This window comes from Aphidius gifuensis, linkage group LG2, assembly GCF_014905175.1.
Source record: "Aphidius gifuensis isolate YNYX2018 linkage group LG2, ASM1490517v1, whole genome shotgun sequence".
NCBI lineage: Eukaryota > Metazoa > Arthropoda > Insecta > Hymenoptera > Braconidae > Aphidius > Aphidius gifuensis.
In genome coordinates, this window is record NC_057789.1 from 17042954 (window position 1) to 17070408 (window position 27455).

The 27455-nt window shown below is 28.6% G+C and overlaps 1 protein-coding gene across 7 annotated transcripts in view; it reads right to left on the reverse strand.

Annotated features, from left to right (window-relative positions):
• Window positions 1-27455, reverse strand: part of LOC122849222 (RNA binding protein fox-1 homolog 2) — a 67459-nt gene that overhangs the window by 18778 nt on the left and 21226 nt on the right. For 4 of the 7 annotated variants that reach the window (XR_006373540.1, XM_044147888.1, XM_044147889.1 and 1 more), the window contains exons 5-6: window positions 9707-9799; window positions 2439-2493 (exon numbers count right to left, since the gene is read on the reverse strand). Coding sequence is in view for 6 of the 7 variants with exons in the window: in XM_044147888.1 (XP_044003823.1) it covers window positions 2439-2493; window positions 9707-9799 (148 nt within the window). In the remaining variant the exon portion in view is untranslated. The remainder of the gene's footprint in view (window positions 1-2438; window positions 2494-9706; window positions 9800-27455) is intronic. The other 3 variants (XM_044147893.1, XM_044147891.1, XM_044147892.1) reach the window with 1 other exon arrangement.

The window sequence follows — 27455 nt, forward strand, 5'->3', positions numbered from 1 at the left end:
GTGGCGCAGCGGATAACTCGTAGGATTTGTATCCCGATGATATGGCGTTCAAATCCTAGGCTTGAAATGTTTTTTTACAATATTTTTTTACGAGCGTTTATAAACATAATAAATTTTGCGTTCGCCCATCGCAAGAATTACTATGGTACATCGCGAAAGGTCGTACGGCCAATAAGTGGCGTTTTTCAATGAAAATTGCTATGGCCTGTCTCAAAATTTAATATGATGCTCTTATGGTTCCAGCTTACTGAAACACAACGCAAAAATTGCTATGGTATTATATTAAAAAAAAATGTAAATTTTTCTCCGTGTATATAACCAATTTTTCCTCTTCCACATCTTAAATTTCTACTGAAGACTTAGTGAAAATCTACCATTGATAATATACCATACTACACGGAGAGAAATGTTTATGATAAAATAAATATTATCATAAAAACTTAATGTAAATATGTTTCTATTATATTCTATTATATTATATTCTATCTATTTTATGAAACTATTATAAAATTTGAATGCAGGCAGGTCTCTAAAAATTTGTAGTGAAAAAATTAGAATTTGTAGTTCATATCAATAGTTTTCACGGGAAATTAATTTGTTTATTTAGGTATTTATAAACAAATTAATTTTCCGGGAAAAATATCGAACTACAAATTCTAATTTCTTCACTATAAATTGCAGTAAGTCTTCCTGCTCTAAATAAATCTTTCAATTTTAATATTGGACAGTAAACAAAAAAGTTATGCAATTGTTTATTAAGAAATTATATATTAAATAGCAATTAACTTTTTTATTTATTGTTCAAAATTAAAATTAAAATGTCTATTTAATGCAGGGAGACCTTTCTTTCAAGCTCTATACGGAGTTTCTAGGTTAAAGTCGCACGCTAACTTCACCAATCCATATTCTGAGTGTTTACACTACCGATAATAGCTTACCCTGGGAATACAAAACTTTGAAAGTCACGTGTGAAAAGTGAAAAAAGGGTGAGAAAATGGTAGAAATACTAGAACTCCGTGTTTTCATTTTTTTTTTAACCTCTTTAAAAGTAAGGTTACCATGTTTTAAAAATTCCTCAATTATCCTACCACCAATAAAAACTTATTCTGAAAATGTAAAAGTTTTAATCGACGTCCAAAGGGGTGGAAATAGTGTGGAAATACGAGAAATCCGCATTTTTATTTTATTTTTTTGAAGGGGTTAAAAAAAATAAAAAAGCGGATTTTTGTAATTTCATCCTATTTTCACCTCTGTGGATTTAGGAATCAATTTCAAAAAAGAAAAAAAAATTGCTCGGGTACCCGTCGTATTAGATATATACACGGAGAAAAAAAAACGACAAATATTGTTGAGAAAACAGGACAAAAATTGTCGTGCCGCACAACAAAGTAGAGGCGAAGTTGAAACTCTATAATATTTGTTCTACCGGTAGTACAGTTTTTGTTCATCTGGCAGAGTAATAATTACCGTGCTGTTTAACAAAATTTGTCATGCTCCAAACAAAAACTGTTGAACATACAACAATTTTTGTATTTAGTTTAATAATTTTTATTATTCCACATAACAAAAATTCTAAAACCATATTAAATTTTTTTTTTTTCAAAATTACGAAATAAATTTTCATTATGATAATTAAAAAGAAGAAGGAAAACAATTAAGGAACAAATTAATTCAAATTAATGCTTTGATTTATTTTTCATATTTATAATTATTAAAGATTAAAATAAAAAATCTCTGCATTAAAATGACAGATGCAGGTTATGTTTGTCATTTTCATATAATTTCATACTTTATTGTTGATGTGATTTGTTAAATATCAAGTTTGGTTATTTATCTAGTTGCTCACAAATATTTTAGTTTATAATTCAATGATTAAAATGTTATTAAAACTTGACATCTTGGGATTAATTAATTTATTTTTAAAACGTCAGTCACACCAAAGCTGATCTCAACTTAGACTGACTTAGAAAATTCCACACAATGCCATGTAGATATACCGAGGCACACGAACAAGACCGAGTCTTACCGATAACACCCGAAAATCAAATTGTTGTGCAGCACGGTAATATTTGCCTTGAAACTGGACAATATTTATTGAGCAGCCGAACAAATATTATTAAGCAACACAACAAATATTATTGGATGGTAAAAATTGTTGTGCAGCTAAATAAAATTTGTTCAACGATACAATAAAATTTGTTGTAGCACAACAAGTTTTGTTTAACGATAGAACAATTTTTGTTGCAGCACAACAAAAAGCGACAGGATAGGATTTCGCCTCTAGTTTGTTGTGCTCTCACAACAATTTTTGAGATTTTTTTTTCTCAGTGTACAGGACTTTTTTACAGTTGGCGGCTAGCCACTATTTGGCTGACTACTATTTGTAAATAAAACTGTTCAAATTATAATAACTATAATTATTATAAGTATATATTTACCGTTTGGAACTGTCGGTGGCTTTTTTGTCTGAACTCTTGCTGTTGCGTTGTTAACCTGTTAATGAAAACAAAACTATTAATTCAATAAACACGGATCCGTCTTATCATCCAAAAAAATGTTGGTCATTGTTGAATATTTTCAATGGTTGAGCAACTTACTACCGAAAACTTTTTTTAGAAAAAATATACGTGTAAAAGCACACACTATCGGATTTCCTAAAGAAACCAGTATAGGAAATTTGATAAAATTAAAAAAAAATTATATCACAGGTAGAAATCTAAGTCGGTTTTCAGCAGTCAACATTCATTGGACGTCGGAAATTGAGCTCGGATCGACGTCAAAACGTGACGCCAAAATCGCTCGATTCCTTAGTACCGAAAATACTAAGGACAAGCAGTAGCTAAGGAAAAGATGTGGCTAAAAAATCAATGTAGATTATCACATAATTTTTTTAGCTACATTAATTCTTCAGCTATTTGCCAAAAGTATTTTGATTTATTTTGGCAAATGACTAAGGAATTAACGTAGCTTAAGAAATTATGTGGTAATCTACAATAGTTCCTTAGCCAGATCTTTTTCTTAACTACTGCTTGTTTTTAGTAATTTTATTAATGAAAATGAGTTTCATGTATTTTATTTTTTGAATGTAAAGTAAAAAATCTCACTTAATAAAAACCCCTTTTCTCTCAATCTTTCTCATAGACTTTTGTCAGGGCTCCCGAGTTCCCAACTCGATTCGCGACATCCCCCAGAGCTATTTTAGCGTCACGTTTCGACGTCCAACCGACAACTTACGGACGTCGAATCAAGCTCCCAGCTCGAAATTCGACCTCCAATCGACGTCAAACGGATGCTCAATTTCTACCTGAGATATCAATAAAAAAAACTGAAAAATATAATTCAGATAAATTTTTAAATCCGATGATGAGTGTTTTTGTTTACATTCATTTTTCTTAAAATTTTATATAAAACCATTGTTCGAAATACAGATAATTCATTATTATAGTATTTTTCGAATTTTTTATATTATAGGTAAATCACGCAATAATACAATAACATGTTCTGCTTTTTGCAAACAAAGTTCAATAGTTTGATTTAATTTTAGGCCTAAATTTTCAATTGGACTTACCGAGTTATGTATTAAAGTATTTTATAAACATAATTTTGAGCATAATATGACTAAATTTGAAAAAAACTATGTGTAAATTGATTACTTGAATTTCGACTTTTTCTTTTTCTTATACACCTATTTGAAAGAACAAAGCTTCAGACCAGTTTTTCATCTTTAACACGACAGAAATTTATTTATATATTTATCAGTTTACTGAATGGTTCTATTTTTATTGTATTCAAATAGACATGTAATTTTTACTCAAATTAGAGTCAATTTTACAATTATAATGTTTTATCAAGTCATAAAATTGCAAAAATGTTTAACAAATTCTGCATATCAGTAAAAAATCTAATATAATTATTATATGAATAATCAATTTGAAGTGTTGACGCCACAGAAATCTTTTTTCTTATCTGGTCTTCCGAAAAAATATTATCTGAGTTTCAAAATTTTCTTTTTACACATTTCAACATCGAATATCAATAGTGTTTAATACGGAAAAAATATAATGCTTGTATAACTTTTATGACCAGTTCTTATTTCTAGTAACAAAAATTCCAACTAGACTTGGTGTATATCTGTAAGCTCCGTAAAATGAGCATAAATAATAGCACAATAATTTCAATAAAATAATTACATTTTAAAACCTAATTACCATTACATCTACCATTTTTATCTATCAACTAAAGTATTATACTACACGGAAAAAATTTACACAGTTTTACTATGGTCCCACAGTATTCAAGAAACATCGGTCAATTAATAGTGGAGCTGAAACTAGCGCCCAGCCGTTCCGCACCCTATAGTCTGCTCAGCTAACTCAGCTAATTTATGTTAAATATCCTTATTCACGCAATTGAATAACGAGAATATTTTCTAAAGTTTATTATAAATTTAATTAATTATTTCTCAAACTGAATTCAATAACCCGGCAACGTGGCATTATAACAACCATCTTGAAATTTTAAAAGTAGTCATGCTAAAATAGCTATCACTTTTATCAATTTTTTTTAATGGTCTGAAGCTCTGTTTTTTACAATCTCTGTTACTTATACATAGTTGAATTATGTATAGTTGAAAATGTTAGAAATTAGTTTCACGATATTAACCAACAGTATTTATTATATTCCTAAAACACATATTCGTTTATTTTTTTGATCGATTTTTACTGTTACTTGCTATGGAAATTCCGTATTAAATCGTGGCTCTCCTCATCTGCTTAAATATGGGAGAGCATGATGATAGTTTCGAAAGATAATCATAACTTTTCCAATTATCGTCGTTGTTATCTTAAATAATCACTTAATTGAAAATAACTATATGAAACTATTGATCAAATCATCAAGTTCTATTAATTAAAACCTGTGAGAATTCTAATTATAACAAGTATCTTTGCACAATAGGTTTTCCTGAACGGGAAAAAATGATTGTATAAAATATTTCATTTGGTCAAATAATTTACCCAAATTTTAAAAGTTCGTTTCTTCGATAGAATCTAGTCACAGATTAATGATATTGATTAATTTTATGTTTTAATTCAAACAAACCTGTCTCGATTTTGGGAGTTAGTATTAATGGAGCGACATCTTGAATTCAATAAGTATTGACTTGAGCATATTCTATTTTATATTAAACTAGCTGATTAACCCGGCTTCGCTTGGGATTATTTTTACGATTTTAGAGATGTTATCATTTGTTTGTGAAAAATAAAAAACTCGCTAGCTCCAATATAATATTCCTATTCCAAACTTAAGGTTGAAAGTTAAACAAATTTCCTGTTATTCTATTTTTGATTTTTTGGTCGCAAATTAAAGCCAGGAAAATAATCTATTTTGATGAATTATTTCAAAATTTTCATGCTAGTTTTTTTTTTTTTAAATAATTGATGTCAAAGTTGGCAACTTAACACCTAGAAATAGGGACAGAACACATATTTACGCTTGTAATAAAAAAGTTTCTATTAATTCTTGCTGAGTTACCTATCAGTTTGTGCTTCTTTACAATACGGATTGTTTGAGCCGTTATAGATCCTTTTTCTCCTGGGATTTTAATAGATATTCAATTTTTAGTGTTCCGTAGGACACTTATAATTTCACTTTTCTGTGACTTTTTGTTATTTCAAGATGAAATGTGAAGTTCTGAATCGAATTGGCTTTTAAGATGCTTATTTTGTTCAACTTTTTTGCCCAAAAGCAATCGTCATATTTATTTTCAATTTTGGGGCCTTATTAAATTTATTATTCCCATTTTTTAACAGGGCCCAATTTCAAATATTGACCGATCAATTCCGGCAATGTTTCAATCGACGACGCTTCATCTGTAGACTCTACGATATTTTTTTAAAATTTTTCGGTCGTTTATTTTTTTTTTTTATTCAACGATATGTAGTGTCACAAATTGTTTTTTTGCGATATTTTTTGAACCGCTGAACCGAATTAGTCGATGTTAAAACGAATTTAGATTTTTTTTCCAAAAAACAATCATGATATTTTTTTTTACTTTTTGGGCCTTATTAGATTTAATATTTTCATTTTTTAACAGGGCCCAATTTCAAATATTGACCGATCACTTCCCGCAATGTTTCATTCGATGACGCTTCATTTGTAGACTTCACGGTATTTTTTTTAAATTTTTCGGTCGGTTATTTTTTTTTTTTTTTTATTCAACGATATGTAGTGTCACAAATTGTTTTTTTGCGATATTTTTTGAACCGCTGAACCGAATTAGTCGATGTTAAAACGAATTTAGATTTTTTTTCCAAAAAACAATCATGATATTTTTTTCTACTTTTAGGGCCTTATTAGATTTAATATTTTTATTTTTTAACAGGGCCCAATTTCAAATATTGACCGATCAATTCCGGACATGTTTTAATCGACGACGCTTCATCTGTAGACTCTACGATATTTTTTTCAAATTTTTCGGTCTTCCGGTTTTTTTTCCTATTCAACGATATGTAGTATCGAATTGGTATAACCGGTTCCAATATTTTCAATTGGGCTCTGCGATAAAATAATAAAACTGAATCCAATAAATCCCATAGATTTAGAATAAGAACTCAAATTTAATAATGACGCTCATATATAAAATATAAAAAAAAAAATTAATCGAACAGCAAGAAAAAAAAATTTAAAAAAATCCTACTGAACACTTAAGGTGCAACTTGGAGCACTTGACTATATTTTTAATTATTAAATTTTCTATCATCAGCGATCGTTCTCTTTCTTTTATTTTGCCCTGCCATTTTTATTATCATTAAGGAGAGAATTGATAGAAAATCTAAATGAAGGTTATCCGACTAATAAATTATTACGTACTCACTGTCTGAATTTTATTATTCTTAATGTTAATAAAATTTTTATTATAATAACCAATTTATTTTTATTGACAACACATTTTATTTAAACCGAATATTCACCAAAATTTTTAAGTTTGTAACTTTATTTCGACCTACATTCATGTTCATTTATCTGCCTGATGATATCTAATTAGTTGACTCACAAATATTATTATTAATTTTTTTATGACGTTAAAATGCAGTTAGATAAATCTGAGACTATAGCGTGTTCTTTCCCTTTTTCTAACTCTGTGATCGAATGAGGGTATAACAGCCACTACCAAAGCACCGCTTGCCGACTCTGGCGCGTAACAGGCTATTATTTATAATAATTGATAATTCGATTGTTTATTATATTAAGTTATAAAATCAAATAAACGTTATAAACCATCTTCACAAGAAGCTCTTTGATTTAAAAAAAAAATCATAATGATCGGTTGAGTACTTTCTGAGAACATATGACTCAAAGGTTTTTAATTTTAACATTTATATATATATATATATATATATAGATATAAGATATACATATAGACAGTCTGTAAATAAAACTAAATACATACATAATATATTTTTTATCCGACCAAAGTTTTCAGTAGATAATATATACATATAAATTTTTTCTTTCTGGTTCTTTTTAGTCGTTTACTTGAAAATCTTACCTCTTTTTTATGACACTTTGGACGTCATCCTCCGCAGTGTCTGATTAACTCTCGCAATTCAAAAACGAGCCTCTTCCGAGAGACGACTGTTTCATATTCATTTTCGTTTTGCAACTATTAGTTTCACTTTTGTTTCAATAGCGTATGCTTGCTCACTCTCTTACGTTTTACATCACTTTATTCGTTGTTTTATTTCTCGTTCTTTCTCTTTTTTCACTTTGTTTATCTCGTTTGCCCAATCAACAGGCTTGCGAGAAGCTCTACAAGGGACAACATAAGAGATTCGTTTTCATGAAGCATGTAAATTTTTTTTTTTTCATTTTGTTCTTAGTTTTTACCTAATTATATATATCGTCGATTTGTGAGTAGTAGTATTGTAAAATGATATCACGCAGTTTAAAACTGATATATAATCCATTAATCCCGGGATTTTATGAGTTTCTACTTTTTATATTTCAGTTTTATTTGGTTTTTTTTTTTTTTTTTTTTTTTTCTTTATAACATTAAATATTAGTACAACAAGGAGACCGGTTTAAGCCAGTGGAGAATAATGCAATGGATGCAGTTTCTTGGTCAATTTATGTTTTTATCGAATTTTGCATCACGTGCAATACAATTTCCACCACCAAGGTTTCCATCAGCAAAGGGCGATCCATAAAGAAATTTGGTGACACTATAGCTACGGTTTCAAGATTAACTTGATTTCACGTCATAATTAGTTATCCTATTCATTTGAAATAATTTAGCAATTATAATTAAATATATAATTTATGATTTCACATAATATCATAAGATTTTATGAAAAAAAAAAAAAAAGTGACTACTTATATGATTAATTTGATTTTATGTGATCTCATATAATTTTAAAATTAAATTGTGTCACCATAATTTCAAATATGAATGGCTTTTCACAAATTGGTGTGAAAGTTGCTGATGGAGGAGGAAAATTTTTAGACAAAATTTTTTTATCAAAAACAATTTATCATTGAATTGTATCAGTTCAACAGAAAAAAGCCTAATTTTTTCTTTTATTGAAAAACAAATTCCATATTAAAAAATTTCATTTTCGTCCTCCATATACAACACTGGCGATTTATCTATATTTATAAGCCAAAAAATCCACAAGTTTCATGTTATTAAATAAAGCTTCTACATAAGAAAATAATTAACCAATTGATTAATAAAATAACATTGCCACAGTTTTTATAGGACTATATGCGAAGTACTAATCAAGCTATCATATAGTGTTACTCATACATGTAATTAAATACATACGAGCAGTGACGCGTGCACGTGTTTTTCGTGCAGGCGTCCGTGCTTCAAACCTGTGAAACATAACGACAGTGAAAAATATAAATAGAAACAAATATTATCAACTAACATGGTGAATTAATAAATTTTAATCAATAATAAACAAACAATATATTATTAATTTAGTTTTATAAACGTATATATTTAAATATTTATGAAATATACACGAAGAAAAAAATATTATGTTTTATTATAGTGGGACGTTTTTCGATTTCTCATATATTGTGAAAAATATATATATATATATAGAATATAGAAAATAGAAACAAATAAAATATTACTTCATACCAAAAATTTACCAAAAGTCCCACCATACAGAAACATAGTTAAACAATTTTTTTTCTCTCCGTGTACATATATGTATAAATATATATGTCTGTACATATACGTATATTAATAATTTTTTTGCTATTTTATTACATACATATATATATATTAGTATTGTATGTAACTAGTGGCGTAGAGTTGTGTAGTTCAATCTATTGTCATATGCAGCGCTCGAAACAAAAACAAGAGAGAAGCCTCGAGTAAAAGCTAAGAGCGACGCAGATGGCACGAGAAAACTACACCAATGCGCCACGGAGTCACGTAGTTTACTATATGCAACAGTATTACGAATGAGGCATAATAAGTAACGCTGAACAGTGTTGATATTTCTCCAATACGTAACTATAGTGCAAAATATTATTTCTAATAATCGTTGCGCATTTGAGAAATATTGACACTGTTTAGCGTTGTGTATTTTAGCTGAATTCGTAGCACAGTTGTATATTATATATATATATATATATATATGTAATTATATATATATTTGTATATTTATATAAGAAAGTATTTCATGCACACCTCAATCTTTCTGCCCTCAACCACGGTGCCGTGTAGCCTCTCACGTGCCTGGTCCGCATGGGCACTATTCGCGAATGTTACAAAACCGAATCCCTGCATGCAAGGACAGACAAAACAACATGCATTAAACTCAGCTTACAGACTGTGCCACGCTCGACGGGCACGTCTCGTCAACATTTTCCATATAATTATAATTATATAATTTTTGGTTTTTTTAATTATTTTTTACAAATAATATGCGATCGTAGGGTTGATAAGAATAATTATCAGTCTCCCATGATCATGTTTTAAAGTTGTCAATTTGAAAAAGTAATGTGTAAGTTTATGTTTTCACTGATTTGTTACTGTCAATTTATTAATGATTAATGGAGCCAAGTCTTTAAAATTATATTATTCAGTATAGATTATTATTTATTGTTACGGTTTTCAATTTACTTGTCAGTTTTAATAAGATCATTTCTTTATATTACTATAATAATAGTAAAAAAAATAATTATATTATTTTATTATTATTATTTTTGTGTTCAAATTTTATACGCTTTGTCTCACTCTCCCTGATAGTTTTTTTTTCTCTTCATTTTACGTATGAATCAATTTCAATTCTGTTGAACATGTGTGTGTGTGTGTGTGTGTATTCCTGTAGCGAAAATTTTGTATGAATATATGAAAGTTGACATGGAAAATGGTATAGGATTATTGAAAAAATTCAATATGACCATTGCCAACAATAGCTTTATAGATTTTATAGAAGAGATGCAAGATAAATAAATTTTGAGAAAATACTTATTTCAGATTGAATCAAAACTAAATTACTTTTTTGTTTGTGGTAATAAGTTATTTAATTATGAAAGATATGCGTATAAGATTCCTATGAGATTTAAAAAGTCGATAAAAAGTAACTGACGATTGTAAATTGATTCAAATAATATAGAAAAGAAAAAAAAAATTTATATGAAATTCATTTATTCAATTTTAGTAGTGAGAGTGTAATATCTCAAGTTTAAAATATTGTAATTGATTTTTAACAAAGTGAAGTAGAACTTTGATATCTATAGATATAGATTAATCACTTTTTTAGAAATCCAATCATTTGAAGTAGTATGGAAAAAAACGAAGTTGAGTGATTTCATAAAGATTATATGGCCATGGCACATGGTGACGTCAATAAAACTAATATAATAATTCTAATCACCTCGTCAATCATCTAGAAAGAAGATGACTTTTTGCATATGATAGTTTTCAGTCAATTTAGTTTTTATTTGTTTTGTTTTTAGTTTTATTTGAGCATCGGCTTAGAATTGACAATAAGATACATATGTATTCTATGTGAGATTCTTTTTTTTTTATATGGTTATTATACAACGTATAGCATTGATAGCCATGATCATTATTGACATTGAACTTAACTAATGCGTACTTTTTCCTTTAAGGTGAGAAAAAACTTTTCTGTTTTGTCAGTGGAGTCACCATCTTTCTCTATGTATAACTATATATGGCAAAATATCACTTCACAGATAAAACAAGAATTTGAGGATATAAAAAAGTTTTATTTTACAAGAATAGATTTTGCAACAATTAAAAAAAACAATCCGCGCCCTACTAATAATATTAAGAGATGTGGTGCTTTAAACAGAGGTACTTTTTGAGTTCCTAAGGCGCATTCATACCTACGTTCAAAATCTAAGAATTTTTTGAAATTTACACAGTAGATATAATTGAAATATATACTAAGGCATCTTCTTGTTAAATTTGTAATTTTCTTAGAGACTTTGAATTTTAGTGATATTATTCATAGCTAAGATTTTACTGAAGACTTTCATAGAAAATCTGAATGAACAGTAGCAAATATTATTAAATTATATAGAATTACTCCAAGATTTTTACTGTTTTTTTGATAAAGAGTAATTCTTTTAAAAGATTAAAGCTTTCGGAACAAAAAAATATTTATTTAAGTTCTATTACATAATGCTGCACGATACTAACACCTCAAAAGTACCACGAGCTGTCACTGTCTCAAGTGCACACCTATCGTCTAATCTTATGTTTTGTGCATTATTTACTTTTCACTCTTGCAGAAATCACATATGCAGATGTGGCGCTTTATACATTGACAATGATCTGAAACGCCAGTTACTTTCTGAGCAAAATGTATCAAACAAGAGGACTAGAAATACTAGTATCGAAAGATATTGTTTCTCGTGTGATGATATCGACTTGTGTAGAGAAAGTAACTACACGGAGAGAAATTTTTAGTAAAAATTACTAGTGTAGTAGTAGTAGTAAAAGAAGTTATGCCGTCAATCCTTGGATCAATTTCTAATAATACATAATCGATAAAATTGTCGTGTTTTCCATATTTTAACTCCATTTTCAACCACTTTGCGCATTTTTAGAAACCAACAAAAAAACGCCCTGTCTCGGATATCAGAATATCCCCAAAATCATAAAAACATATTCAACAGTATTTCTGACGAATATCATTTTTTTACCATCGTACTTCAACTCATATGACTGGTTACGAAACTACTAAATATTACTAAACAATTCAGTACACGGAGAAAAAAAAACGACAAGAATTGTTGTGACAGCACGACAAACTAAAATCGAAATCCTAACCTTTCACTTTTTGTTGTGCTGCAACAAATTTTATTGTATCGTTGAACAAATGTTATTTAGCTTTACAACAATTTTCACCATTCAATAATATTTGTTGTGTTGCTCAATAATATTTGTTCGGCTGCTCAATAAATGTTGTCTAGTTTCAAGGCACATTTTACCCATGGTAGAAATACTACAGGTATGGCAGTGCGCAGCCTGGTTTGGCCGCTGTGAATCGACCAATCAAAAGGTCGCCTTCTCGCCACAAAAATGGAAGACTTTATGCGCGCGCGATACAAATTTGTTAAGAAAATTTTCAAGTTTTTTTTAAATTTTTCAAAAGTTATCATATTTATTCAACTAGATTTGGTATATTTTATAATGATTCACATACATCAATAATAAAAGTTAATTATTTATATTAAATAAATGAATCCAAGTATAATAAATACAACACAACCTCTATTGTTTGTGGCATCAAAAAAAACAACAACAATGAAAATATTATAATTTATTTGTTAAACTGTCTTGGTTTTTTTATTTTTTTGATTTTTTATAAACATGCTCCACATATATTTATTAGTATTTACAACAATATAAAAAATAGTTGTCAAAACAGTATGTTAGAGAGAGAGGATCTTATAATAGAGATTGCGTGTTAGAAAGAAAAGCAAAACAGCTCGATGGCGCGTTCTTGATTGGTTGAAAAAATAAGGCTGCGCAGAACGCGACGAAAAAAACATGGACTACTGCCATACCTGTAGTACTTCTACCATGCATTTTACCGTGCTGCACAACAATGTAGGGCTTTTCGGGTGTTATCGGTGAGACTCGGTCTTGGTCGTGTGCCTCAGTATATCTACATGGCACTGTGTAGAATTGCCGAAGATAAGATTAGCTTTTGTGTGATTGACATTTTAAAAATAAATTAATTAATGCCAGGTTTTAATAACATTTTAATAATCAAATTATAGACTACACTGAGAGAAATTTTAACTAAAAATTGAAACCCATGTTGAATAGAAATTACTATACTGCTTTGTAATTTTTGTTTTATTTCTGGGATTGGCCGCGAGAGATGATATTCTACAATAAAATTATGTAAAATGTCACACTATGTCAAAAAATTGTTATGTTACTTCAAGTCTCTGTACATCGTTATCTATTGCCGATAGACATTGGGTTGAGTGAAGTTAATTATTGAGAATTCAATTCTAAACAATTTATAAAGAATGACTTTTTTTGATTAATCTCTTAGATAATGAGTTATGAGTTAATTAAAATAAAGAACATACATGTTTTGTGGAAACAATAAAAAATATTATAAGTTCGAATAAAAAATACTGCACAATTTAATAAATATTCTAATAAAAAATAATAAAATTTATCATGTACACATATAAAAGTTAGCATAGACTTACTTTATATGTGCATATTTTTTACTTTATCGCTTTGTAAAAATTCTGGTTGTGGGGCGAAATAACACAAAGATGGCCGACTGATTGAACAAATGATTGAATTGTCATGTGATTTCAAGCATTTCTGCAGCCTTATCTGTTGAAGCTAGGTATGGGGTTAAGAGAGGTTTATTATTGGTAATTTATTTCTAAACAATTTATCAAGAATGAATTTTTTCTATTTATCAACTAGTTTTCGAGTTTTGAGCGTGTAAACAGAAAAGAAAAAAAGGTGGCCGGGAATTGATTGCCATTCTCCGTGAATCTAGCACAAACTGCCGAACTTAGCACAAAAAATAGCCAATTTTTAAATAAAATTTATAATAAAATATAGTAAATTCTAAAACCGGTAGTGGGTAAATTCTCAGTCTGCTAAAATTTACTTGTGAGTATCGTGAATTTAGACATTTTTTTTAAAGAAAAATTACAATAAAATTATGTAAATTTTATGGCTTAGTATTGTATATAGTCAATGGCCAAATTTTTTACATAACTTGATTGTAAAAATTATTCATCAATATACGAATAATTCTTACAAATAATGGGAGGAACGCAGTTTTTACTATTCGCTTTGTAATTTTTTCTTTTATGTTTGTAATTCTTAGTTAAAATTTCTTTCAGTGTATAAAATATTTGTGAGCAACTAGATGAATAACAAAACTTGATAATTAACAAATCACATCAACAATAAAATATGATTCATGAAAATGACAAACATAACCTGCATTTGTCATTTTAATGCAGATTTTTTTTATTTTAATCTTTAGTAATAAATATGAAAAATAAATCAAAGCATCGTAATTTGGTTTAATTTGTTCCTAATTATTTTCCTTCTTTTTTTTAATTATCATAATGAAAATTTATTTCGTAATTTTGAAAAAAATTTAATATGCACGGAGAGAAATCCGCAGCAAATAATGCTGTAGAGTATCAAACAAATTTTACTGTAGTCTACTGGAAATTGAGAAGTTGCGTGGGGAGGCCACCAGGATCGACTAGAATTTCCTACTACACTACAGTAATTTTAAGGGATTACCACCACCAATCAAAAACGCAGATAGAGCTTTGAAATTTTTTAAGTAGATTAATGAAATAATAATACATACGCTCAAATTTTTTGAAAATTTTCTTGTAGCTAATTACTTCGTAATTAATTACTAAAGTAGGCTACTTTTTTGGAGGTTATACATAGGTTCTTATGGAAAGTCCGGTTTAGTTTTTAGAAACCTGGTTAGCCATTTTATGGAAAACGCAGATAGCTTTATCAAAAACTAAAGATAGATAGAGGAAACAATAAGGAAACTTTTGATATAAAAATTAATAGGGCTTTGAGACCTTTTTATTTTACAATAAATAAAAATAAATTTTTGTCTTTGTCTAAATACTTAAGTGGAAGTGAGAAACAAGATTTTCTCTTTCTTTTTCATCTCATTCGCACTCATAGAAATATTATGTTTCTAAATGCCATCCGCAAGAGGCCTCTAGATATGCAGGGGTAACACCTTAATCAAAACAAAACAAAAAAACGTCACAAAAAATTAAATAAAACCTTATTATTCAAACATCAGAATAAAAATGTAACGTGTTTATTAATTTAAAAAAAATAAACCATTTTATAATTTTCATGTGTTTCACCGTATTTTTATTTAAATTCATGAATAAAATAAAAACAATAAACTTTTTTAGAAGAGGTTAGGAACACACTTGATTTCCAATAAATATTCGTGTCATCTGGCGGGAAAACCTGCTGTACACTACAGTAATTTCTGGCATAAAGTATACCATTAACTCGACCCTTCCAAAAATTCCGGTAGACTACAGTAAAAAATTTAGATGAAATATAATAATAATCATTATAATAAGTGGGAATTAGTCGCTTTAATGACGTCAGCTATGATTTTTACGATACCACTACAGTAATATTTGCTGTGGATTTCTCTCCGTGTGGTTTCAGAATTTTTGTTATGTGGAATAATAAAAATTACTAAACTGAATACAAAAATTGTTGTATGCTCAACAATTTTTGTTTGGAGCACAACAAATTTTGTTAAACAGCACGGCAATTATTACTCTACCAGATGAACAAAAACTGTACTATCGGCAGAACAAATATTGTAGAGTTGCAACTTGGCCTCTACTTTGCTGTGCAGCAGAACACTTTTTCTCCTGTTTTTTCAACAATTATTGTCGTTTTTTTTTCTCCGTGTACTTTAAACCCGAACCATGGCAGTAATTATGACTTTGAATTTTTCTCTGTGTAGCTAAGGAAAAGATGTAGCTAGTTAAAAGAAAGAATGGAAGGCAAGCTATCTTTTTCACACTTGTTTGAGATAAGACAAAGAGTAATTATATATTAAATAACACTCAATTCATACGAATAGTTTAATGTTCATTTTAATTTCTCTGCGATACTATACTGAATAATTAAAATTCGATTTGTCAGTGGTGTATATGTTTTTGATGAGTGTGAAGCCAATTAATGGAGCTAGCGAACGTAGTTCGCTTGAGAGCAAGTTATATATTCCTTCTTATAGTCCAGGCCCCGTTATGTCATTGTCGAAAAACTGGCACATCGAGAGAAAACTTGTCTTAATGGTTACTATTAGCATTAAGTTGGGCTGCCAAATATACTGTGAATTTATTGTGAATTTTTGTCCGTGCAGCAATTGGATATACGACCATATAGTTGGCAGCCATTGCTCACAGTATTGAGAAGGTCTTCATGGATAATTTAGACATACTCGCTGTCTTACTGCGATGACATAAGTTAACTTATATTTACACCTCTTTTACCCAAGTACTACCCCTAAAGTCTGCCATATTCGCGGCAGCCCAACTTACTGCTAATAGTGCCAATTGAGACAAGTTTAGTCTCGAAGTGACGGCCATTCTTCGATGACATAACTTCTTGCGCACTGGGGGCTATCTGAACATATTCTAGTTGACGATAGCCAGTCAGAATGCATCCTTGATTGGCAATTACCGCGTCAGTAAAAACGAAGACAGACAACATAATTATGCGTATATATGTACATACGCTTGGTTATTTATTAATACTGTCGGCAAACCTATTCGTAGCAATTGTTCAAAAATTAAATCAAGTATCTTATATCGTACTCAATCCAGTAGATATTATAAAAAAATTATGCATATAAAATTCAAGCATGTCATCGTACATTGAGAAAATACAAAGATAAATATAAAAAAAGAATAGTCCCGACAGTAGAAGTAAACTTCTAGGCAAAAAAAAAGCTTATTTTGTGCTTAGTTAAACGGAAAGAAATATTCAATAAAAATTGTGGTTGTAGTACAACAAAATAGTAGTACGATGGCATCGCGTCAGATAAGCACATCCGAATTTGACACAGTCGAATTTTACACATCAATTAAACACATAAAAAATTAACACAAATAATATTTACACGTTCAAGAATTACACATAAATAAATAAATACATCATAATTAAACACACGTTATTTCACACATAAAAATATTACACACCGAAATATACACACATTAAATATTTACACGTTCAAGATTTACACATAAATAAAAAAACACATAATAATTGAACACACGCATTATAGAATTTAAGTTACACATGATACTTAATATTAGCTCGCAAGTTACGCATGAAATATAATACATATGATTGAGTTACACACCGGAAAATAAGGTTTTGTCTTGCACTTCTACCTTGTCGACGGAACCTGAGGTATTTCTTAAAAGCATTTTACGTGTAAAAAATTCCCCAAGTTGCGTCGACAAGATAAAACTGCAAGGTAAAACCGTCTTTACCGGTGTGTAACTCAATCGTATGTATTATATTTCATGTGTAATTCGCGAACTTATATTAAATATCATGTGTAATTCAAAAATATGAAATAATTAATGTATTTATTTACGGTGTTTAATTAAGATGTGTTAATTTATTAATGTGTAAATCTTCAACGTGTAAATATTTAATGTGTAAATTAATTACGTGTATATTTTGATGTGTAATATTATTATGTGTAAAATTGAATGTGTAAAATAACGTGTGTTTAATTATGATGTGTAAATTTTTTATGTGTTTAATTAATGTGTAAAATTCGACTGTGTTCGCATCATGAAACTGTTAATTAATACAAACAATTAAAATTGAACAGTGTGTGAATATATTATAATGATAACTTAATTTTTTTATTTATTTGATATTCATTCATCACATAACCTTTCTTTTCAGAAGTAAATTTAATTTTTTTATCTGTCAACAATCATTTCATTTTTTTCAGTTTTGTCAATTATAGTATGGTTTCCGTATAATCTATTTGCTAAAATCTAAGAAATGTAAAACTTATTTGATAAAAATAATAAAGAAAATACTTGTCATATAAATTGTAGTAATTAATTTTTCCAAAGGATTAATTTTATTATTATAATCCCTCATAAATAATCATAATATATTACTATTAATAATAATAAAACACTTAAAAAATGTAGTTAAATGTAGTGATCAGTGCAGTCAGTGTAGTCATTGTAGTTATGTATAAAGTGTAGTGGATGTAATACTTGTTTTTTTTTCACTACATTTCGTAGTCATGGTACCACTTAAGGAGGTTATGCACAAATTACTCTTTTTTTAAAAAATATAATGAGAATGTTCTGAAATTTTGTACACAAGTAGATCTTTTCATTCTGAATACAACGGTATAATTATTTTCTTATGTTGATCGGTTAAATTTTTTGTAATTAATTATTGAAAATAATATTTAACATTGGCTCTTATGGAGATTTCAACCATTTTTTTCGGATAGAAAAAATGATGAAAAAGTCTTGAAAAAAATCACACATATACTAGAAACCGAGTTTTATTAATTGCGCGAAAAATTTTCATATGTTGATCGGTCAATTAATGAGTAATTAATTATAAACTTTACAAAAATTAGATGTGGCAACGTATGGCATGTTCAAACACACACACATACCCGCAATCCCATATATTGTATATGGGGCGCAGGCGCTTTTCACTTTATTTTTTTACAGTGTAGTCGGATTTCAGTTTTGTCTGTGACGTCAGAAGCGCCCCGCAACACCCGCAATGAATTTGTGCATAACCTCCTTAATCGGGCGATGAATAGCCTCTCGGGATTTTCCGAAAAGAATAATGCAAATACTAATTATTGTGAAGAAAATTTGTTTAAATCCCGAACACAATACCAAAATAGTCTATAGCCGATAGCATGCATAAGATTTAAACTTTTTTTTTCCAAAAAAACGTTGACTGGATTAAGAACAATATAAGCTACTTGTTTCAATTTTAAAAAAATTTATTCCGATGCTTTTATATACTGTACCATTGAGTAACCAAACGTGTACACATATGATAGATATATGTGTATTTTTCTTGTTGCTGTTGTGCTCATTGCAAACGTCATGCGTGCATTTCAACGGGCTATCGTACACCGAAACGTATGGTAGAGAGGAACGTATACTCTCATCCGTACATGAGGGATCTACGTTCACTAGCTTCACACTCATTGTTTTTGTGTGGTTTTGATTTTGGTTTGTTTTTCCGTTTTAGGGATAGGTTTTTGAAAATTCAACTTATTTAAACTCAAATTAAAACTTTCATGAAAATTCAATGATTGGATACATTTGTTTAATTATTTTTTTAATTAATTATCTTTTTTTTTGTTTTTGAAATTTTTCAAACGGTGGTCATCCGTGAGTTCAAACGTGACACGTCCACACGACCGTTCGAAAAAAGTAGATACAAATATTAAATATTGTGATGAGGATTGTGATGAGGATTTCATTACAACGAACACACTGTTAGAGTGTTCGAAATATTTTTATTGAAATCAGAAAAAATTAAAAACAGATTTTATGCATATTTATTTTCAACTTGAAGTTAAATTAATGAACAATTTATAAAGTGAATAATAGATCAATTTTCTATTAAAAATCACATGATCAGAAATAAAATTTTTAGGAGCGAATAAACAGATAAAATATTATTGAACTGATTATATACTATAGTAAACTTTATTCATCTTTCTAAATAAAAAGTGATTATATATACTAGGGTGTTTTTTTTTTTTCGATATTTTTTTTTCTCTTCACCCATCTTCATACAAGTTTATACAGCTCTAAATCATGCCCAGAAAAAATTTGAACGCAATTGAAAAATATTTAGAGGTGGTTCAGGGGTCATTTGTTTTTTCCATTTGATTAACATGGGTTTAATACACTTCATTCACCATTTTGATCATGGAGGCTTTAATTTTCGACCGTTCAAGTTCGCGTCGGTCTTATTTTATAGAGTATTGAATTTTATAGCATATAATATTCATAGTTTTGATCATTTACAATTTTGTTTTTCAAAAAAATTTTAAATACTACCTTTTTGAAGCATTATTTCACTATTTTTTTTAATTGTAAATGATCAAAACTATGAATATTAAATGCTATAGAATTTAATACTCTATCAAATGAGACCAACGTGAACTTGAACGGTCGAAAACTCATGATCAAAGTGAAATGAATGATTAATATGTTAATCATGGAAAAATGACCTCCGAAACCACCTCTAAATATTTTCAATACGTTCAAATTCTGAGCATGATGAGAAGAGTATGAAAAAAAACACCCTAATATATACACATTGGCGCAGTTAATATAGAATTATTATTAATTCAACTACTGAGGTCTATTTTGTCATAAAATAACGCTTTGTAACGTGATTTTTCATCATTATTCTGTCCAGAATTTTAGTAGACAACGTTCTTGTTGAAAAAAAAGATGATAATGCGTAATCAGTGTCTAAAAAAAAAGCCTAGCAAGAATTGAACGAAAATAGAGTATATATGTATGCTGGAGAAAAATTTCTAGTAAACGCCGCGATTTCAAGTCCGGTTAGAAGCAGAACTATTGCATTTTGCTCATTTTTTTCTCTGGGAATAAATGGTGCCCGTCCTTTTTCCCGAATCAGATTTAGCGAATGACCTTTTTATATTTTCCCGAATAAATTTTTCATCTATTCTTTTCTAATGTATTTTTTATATTTATTCAAATATTACAGAACATAATTGTTACTGTTCCAAGAAATCTAAAAAGTTTTGTGAAAAGAGTTGAACTGACCTAGACGTATAATATAATTATATAATATTATCATTATAATTATATACTATCATTATACTTATATATGATCATTATAATTATATGATTAACATGTCTTTGGACATCCCGTCTAAGAACCAGACTCAACCAACTGATAACCAATAATTCTAAATTTCTCTTAGTCGAGAGGACAATGACTCTACCTTCATTCAGGGAATCATTATCAAGTGAATCATAAATTAAAAAATTATCACCCATGAGTGTTTTCTGATATAGATCAAGAGGAGTACAAGTCAGCAATATTTTTTGGATTGGGTGCCAAATTTCTTCAAGAACAAAAATCAATAAATAAATATTGTGAAATTAAATAAAAAATATGAGTACCTCCGGATTTTTCACATTGATTTGAATTGTCGCGCTCCGTTTGAAGAATTTTTAAAAATCTCAGCTTCAACCTGTTTTTGGTTGGGGACAATAGCATGATCGCTTAACGTTAGTTAACGTATGAAATAATATTTATTTTCAGCAACATTGAAAGCAGTAACCGCCTTTGCTTTGCATTCTTTACGGCGTAACCTTTGACACTTCCAATAAGTTTTAACTTTAATTGACAATTTGGACCACACATAAACAAAAAGATTATGAACTACTTTTGTTTCTCCCAAAATTTTGATATCCATCATTTAAAAGACACTTGGAAATTTGATAAAAATAAATAAATTTCACTTAAAAATTTGACATAAAATTAAATGAAATAGAATAAATGACAGTAGCTGTATAATGAAATTAGTATAGTTATTTCTTTTTTTTTAATAGTTTTTTTTAATTTGGGCACAATAATATTCGAGGAAATAGATTTTTGGGAAAAAAGTCATTCGGGAAATCCGATTCGAGAAAAATATCGTGAATCCTTTCCGTTTGAATTTGTATATCGAACATTTTGGAAATTTTTTTTAATATAGAAGAACAAATCAATGATAAAAAAAAAAAATTGTCCTGGATTGTATGAAAAGTTGAAAGATAAACAAAGCAAGCTTGTACAAAAACCACTATGGCTGAAAAGCAAGAAGAAATATTTTATTTGTGTTAATGACCTGTTGAAGTATCAACTTATCAGTGCAACAAAAGTTTAGGTGGATTTGTTTTTTATTAGCAAATTATAAACAAAATTAATTATTGTTATACAAATGTAAAGTTGTATATAAAAATGGATGTGGAAGGCTGTTTCTATCTAAAAATGCAGATTGTCTAATTATCTACTAACACCATTGATTATTAATAATAACGAGTGTGACTAATAATAAAAATTAACGAATATATATATAAATGATTAAAAGTTAAGAATAATAATAATATCAAGTGTACAATTACGTTAGAAAAAAAATAAAATTATTCCAACAAAAGTGTTGTTTTTTAAATCACATATTAGAGAATAAAAATGAAAAATGTGTAATAGCCTGTGCCAAATTAAATATTGGGAACCATTTTCGTTCAAGAGTGCAACAAGTTCAAAACACAAAAATAAAAAAAAAAAAACAAACATTCGATATTGTTAATAAAACCATCAATATAAAGTAGTTTTGTTCAAAATAGACAAGTCACTTTTGTAGATTTGACTCGTTATTAAAAACGATTGAAAGAAAAGTAAGTCAATGAAAAAATTGAGAGAAAAAGAAGAAAAAAAAAAACAGTTCCTGTCATGTCTTGGTATTCATTTTTTTTTTTTTTTGTCATTTTATATTCAAAAATGCAGCACTTGATAATAGGGATGCCACATTCCATATACATTGATGAAGCTTTCTCGAAATAATAACAACAGCCTCTTTAAATTTTATCATTTTACTATTAAAGCCCAGTGCTTTTGCAAAATTCAAGATACTACGCGCCAAGTGTAGCTTGGCGTATATATATATGTAGGAGAAAAAAAATCTATAATAATGTTAGAATGAGGTTGTAATTATGAGAGTGTAAGTTTGTGTTAAAATGTATGTTTAAAAAAATTGTGTCATAGTGGTCTGAAGAGTAGCTGAAAATGAATTATTGATTGAACGAGGAGGGATTACATTTGTCATATATAATTTGCAATTTTGTTTTCTAAATGCTATCAATTTCACTTTAAAAATCCGTCCTCATTCTACCAGAGTATACTTAAATACATAACTAACGTTGGCAACACTCGAATAGAAAATGATTTAAAAACTACAAAAAACATTCGGATTTTTCGGGTAAAAAAAAAAATTTATAATGACCAGAGGTTTAGCATTTTTTTAATAGCCATAAAAAATTTAGTTATAAGTCTTAAAATTCGATCGAAAATAATTTTTACCCGTAATAAACTGATGTGAGCAAGGACTCGCTGTAAATCGAAGTCATCATTTCTAAATCACAAAATCTTGAAAAAAAAAAAACAAAAATAGTGAAAAACATTCATATTCATATATGAAAATATTAATGATTGAAATGGTGATAAGCGTAAATGTAAAGTAGTTTTATTAAACCGACATCGGTCATCCGAAAACTTAAAAAAAATCCCACGTATCAGCTTTATATTCACGAACACTGCCCCAACTATCTGGTGCTCTTTTTAAGTACTCGACTTCTTGTATTGCAAGTCCTGCACTGAGAAAAAAAATTGCTGTTATTGAAAAAAAATTTTCTTCATATTAGCAAATTTTTTCTTAGAACTTTTTTGTCTTAAGTTGAAAAAAAAAATAATTAATTCGAGAAAAAATGTCTTATTTTGAAAAAATATTTTTTTTTAATTTGAGACAAATTGTTTTTTTTTGAAAAAATTTAAAATTCACTTAAGGATATTTTGTCTTTTGATTTAAGGAAAAATTTGCTAAAAAAAAATGACATATACCTTAATTTGAAAGACAAGTCATTCGATTTAAGGCAACAAGCGTTCAAGTTGAGAGAAAATTTGCTAAAATGAAATCAAAATTTGCTCTATTTATATCATTATTCACTCAACTTAAATATGTTTTTTTCTCAACTTAAATGATTTTTGACTCAACTTAAATTATTAAATAATCAAGAGTTGAAAAATACATTTTTCAATTAAAAAAAAAAAAAAATTATTATTTTTCGTTCAATGAGAACTTCATTTCGTTTTTTGTTTATATCATAGTTCTTTTTTTTTTTGTAAATCACTGTGTTCTGAGCGCGATTCGAACCTATATCTCCCTAAAAACCTATCTAAACCTATATTCCAAACGCCAGTGTGTTATCCCCTAAGCCATGGCACGTTAACTTGAAAGCGAGAAAATTTTTATCCTCATTAAGAATGACCTTCTTTCACATATATTATTTATTGAATATATAATAAACTTGACGTCTTATAATACATTTATTTAAATAAAGTTTATTTTATTTATTTTTTTTTTGACAAATAACAAAAAAAAGTTAAGTGGGGATGTAATTTAGTTTATTATAAAATACTTACTCTAATTTAAATAAGTTAACAAAGTCAATCATATATTTTCTTTTTTTACTACATAGATATATAGATTCAACTAATTTCAATTAGACTTGAACGCTTGTTGCCTTAAATCGAATGACTTGTCTTTCAAATTGAGGTATCTCATTTTTTTTTAGCAAATTTTTCCTCAAATCAAATGACAAAATATCCTTAAGTTTATCGCAAGTTTTCTTAAGTTAATTCTACATTTTTTCAAAAAAAAAATAATTTGTCTAAAATTGAAAAAAAATATTTTTTCAAAATAAGACATTTTTTCTGAAATTAATTATTTTTTTTTTCAACTTAAGACAAAAAAGTTTTAAGAAAAAATTTGCTAAACTGTAGCAATTTTTTTTCTTAGTGTGGCAAGTACTCAATCAGCAAACTTGATTGGTAGTTGCGATGGTAGATGTGACACGCGAGGCGTGAAACGCACGAGGGTAGAGCAAGGCACTCAAATATGGATCAATCAGTGACCTTCAATTATTTAAAATAATCATTGATATTTTCATGAGCTAGGCATACAATGTTTTGTTTTTCGTTTTTCTTCCGTAATCAAATATTTTTATATTGATGAACATTCACATTGTGAAAGTTATTATTTAACGTCTGGCAAAAGTTTTATTCATTTTTCTTAAATCAAATTTTTGAAGCGAGTATTGCCAACGTGTAATAAAAAATGATATTTTGTTTTTTTTTGTTAAACGAAGAATAGTCAGTGGTATCGATGGTCTTTAATAATGCAATATTGCAATAAATATGAAATTTTCATTAAGTAGCAATGACAAAAAGTAAAACCACGACCACGGACGATTCTACGTAAAAAAAAAGTTATTGTTGCCCCAGTATCCAGTATTAATAAGTACGAAGATATCGAAACTATATTTTTTTCTTGCTTATTCAAGATATCAAAGCTTTATAAAAAATTGAAGTACATTTAATATAAAATTTTAAGTACGAATCAAATTGATTTTTTTAAACATTTGAACTCGACTTTATTGAAATAAATATTAAGATCTACTTTTTGGAGACTTTTCTAGAATCAAAAACATGAAAGAGGACCTTAAAATTTTATTTCTTAACAAAAATGGAATAAAAAACACATGGAATTTTATTTAACTATATGTATACAATAAAGAAAACGAGATTACCAATAGAATTTGAAGTTATAGTCGGATACTGGAGCACTTTAATAACATATACGACAAACGCTCGTTTTTGACTAAAAAACGCTATGGTGAATCTTTGAATGTTTCTGAATTTATCATAGATGATGTTTCACAGTTTCCAATAATGACTATGTAGGGCGGCATCAGCCGAAACGAGAGCTTGTGTATATATCATTGTATTACTTGGACCGTGTTAGTGTGTTAGAGCATCGATGCTTATGTATCACTCGCTGAAAGTCAATGACGCTGAAGCTGGGTCCAAACCAGGGACGTAGAAGAATCGGTGCCCCCAACTAGAAATTTTTTTTTTTTTTTTTGAAACTTCAGTAGAATTTAGCATTGATATGCAATATCGATCGCCTTTGAAGTGAACTGATAAATTTAAGGTACAACCAGGGAAAATAAAAAATAATGACGATTTCACGAATTTTATAGAGTAGATAATTGAAATAACGATACACCTTTTTCTTTAATCAGTTTTTTTGTTATAAGATGTTTTTTTGATTAATTAATGGAATATGATGTTCGGCTTTTCATAATACCCCATCGAAGTACTTGAAAAAATAATGCCATACTTACCAAAAACTAAAGGAAAAAAAGACGAAAAATAATCACCCAAATTTAGTATAGGTTTTAATATTCAATTTTAATTAATAGAGGATAATAAATTTTTGTCTTTGTCTAAATACTTGAGTGGAAGTGAGAAACAGTATTCTCTTTCTAATCTTTCGTCCTTTTCGCACTCATGAATATATAATGTTTTTAGCAAACATCTGCCAGATGTCTCAAGTTTTGCCCTGGTTGTACCTTAAACCCTATAAACCATGTTCTAGGGGGTGAAAATGAATTAACGTTGTTTAGTAGAAATGAAAAAAATTATTTTCTCTTAAACTACACGTAGCTACCTCGAAACTTTTTATCGCTATTAATAATCAATGAATTTATAACCCTCCATGAAAATTTCAACCCTCTAGGCCGGGTTCTAAAAAACGTCAAATATGAATACGGATAAAAAATTTCGAGGTAGCTACGAGTAGTTCAAGAGAAAATAATTTTTTTTACACGGAGAGAAATCCGCAGCATATATTACTGTAGTGGTACCGTAAAAATCATAGCTGACGTCATTAAAGCGACTAATTCCCACTTATTATAATGATTATTATTATATTTCATCTAAATTTTTTACTGTAGTCTACCGGAATTTTTGGAAGTCTTGAGTTAATGGTATACTTTATGCCAGAAATTACTGTAGTGTACAGCAAGTTTTCCCGCCAGATGACACGAATATTTATTGGAAATCAAGTGTGTTCCTAACCTCTTCTAAAAAAATTTATTGCTTTTATTTTATTCATGAATCTAAATAAAAATGCGGTGAAACACATGAAAATTATAAAACGGTTTATTTTTTAAAAATTAATAAACACGTTACATTTTTAATTTGATGTTTAAACAATAAGGTTTTATTAAATTTTTTGTGTTGTTTTTTTGTTTTGTTTTGATTAAAATTACTGTAGTGTAGTAGGAAATTCTAGTCGATCCAGGTGACCTCCCTACGCAACTTCTCAATTTCCAGTAGACTACAATAGAATTTGTTTGATACTTACAGCATTATTTGCTGCGGATTTCTCTCCGTGTATTATACTCAAAAGCGGACCTTTATTTTCACCCCCTAGAACATGTTCTAGAGAGTTGAAATGCTTAGTTCAGCTATTTTTTAGTCATATCCTAATTTCCTCTTCTACACTTATTGCTCTCATTTTTTTTTCTCACTTTTATTATTATTTATTCATTAAATGCACGGGGCCCTTGAACCACCCAAGGTAGGAATCCAAGCTAGCTTCAGCGTCATTGAAAATCAGTGTCATAGACGACTCAAATAACTAACCCACTAATCCTTATAATATAAAATACTAAAAATATACTGTATGTAGACTTTTTTAATGATTAATTATTTGTATCAATGA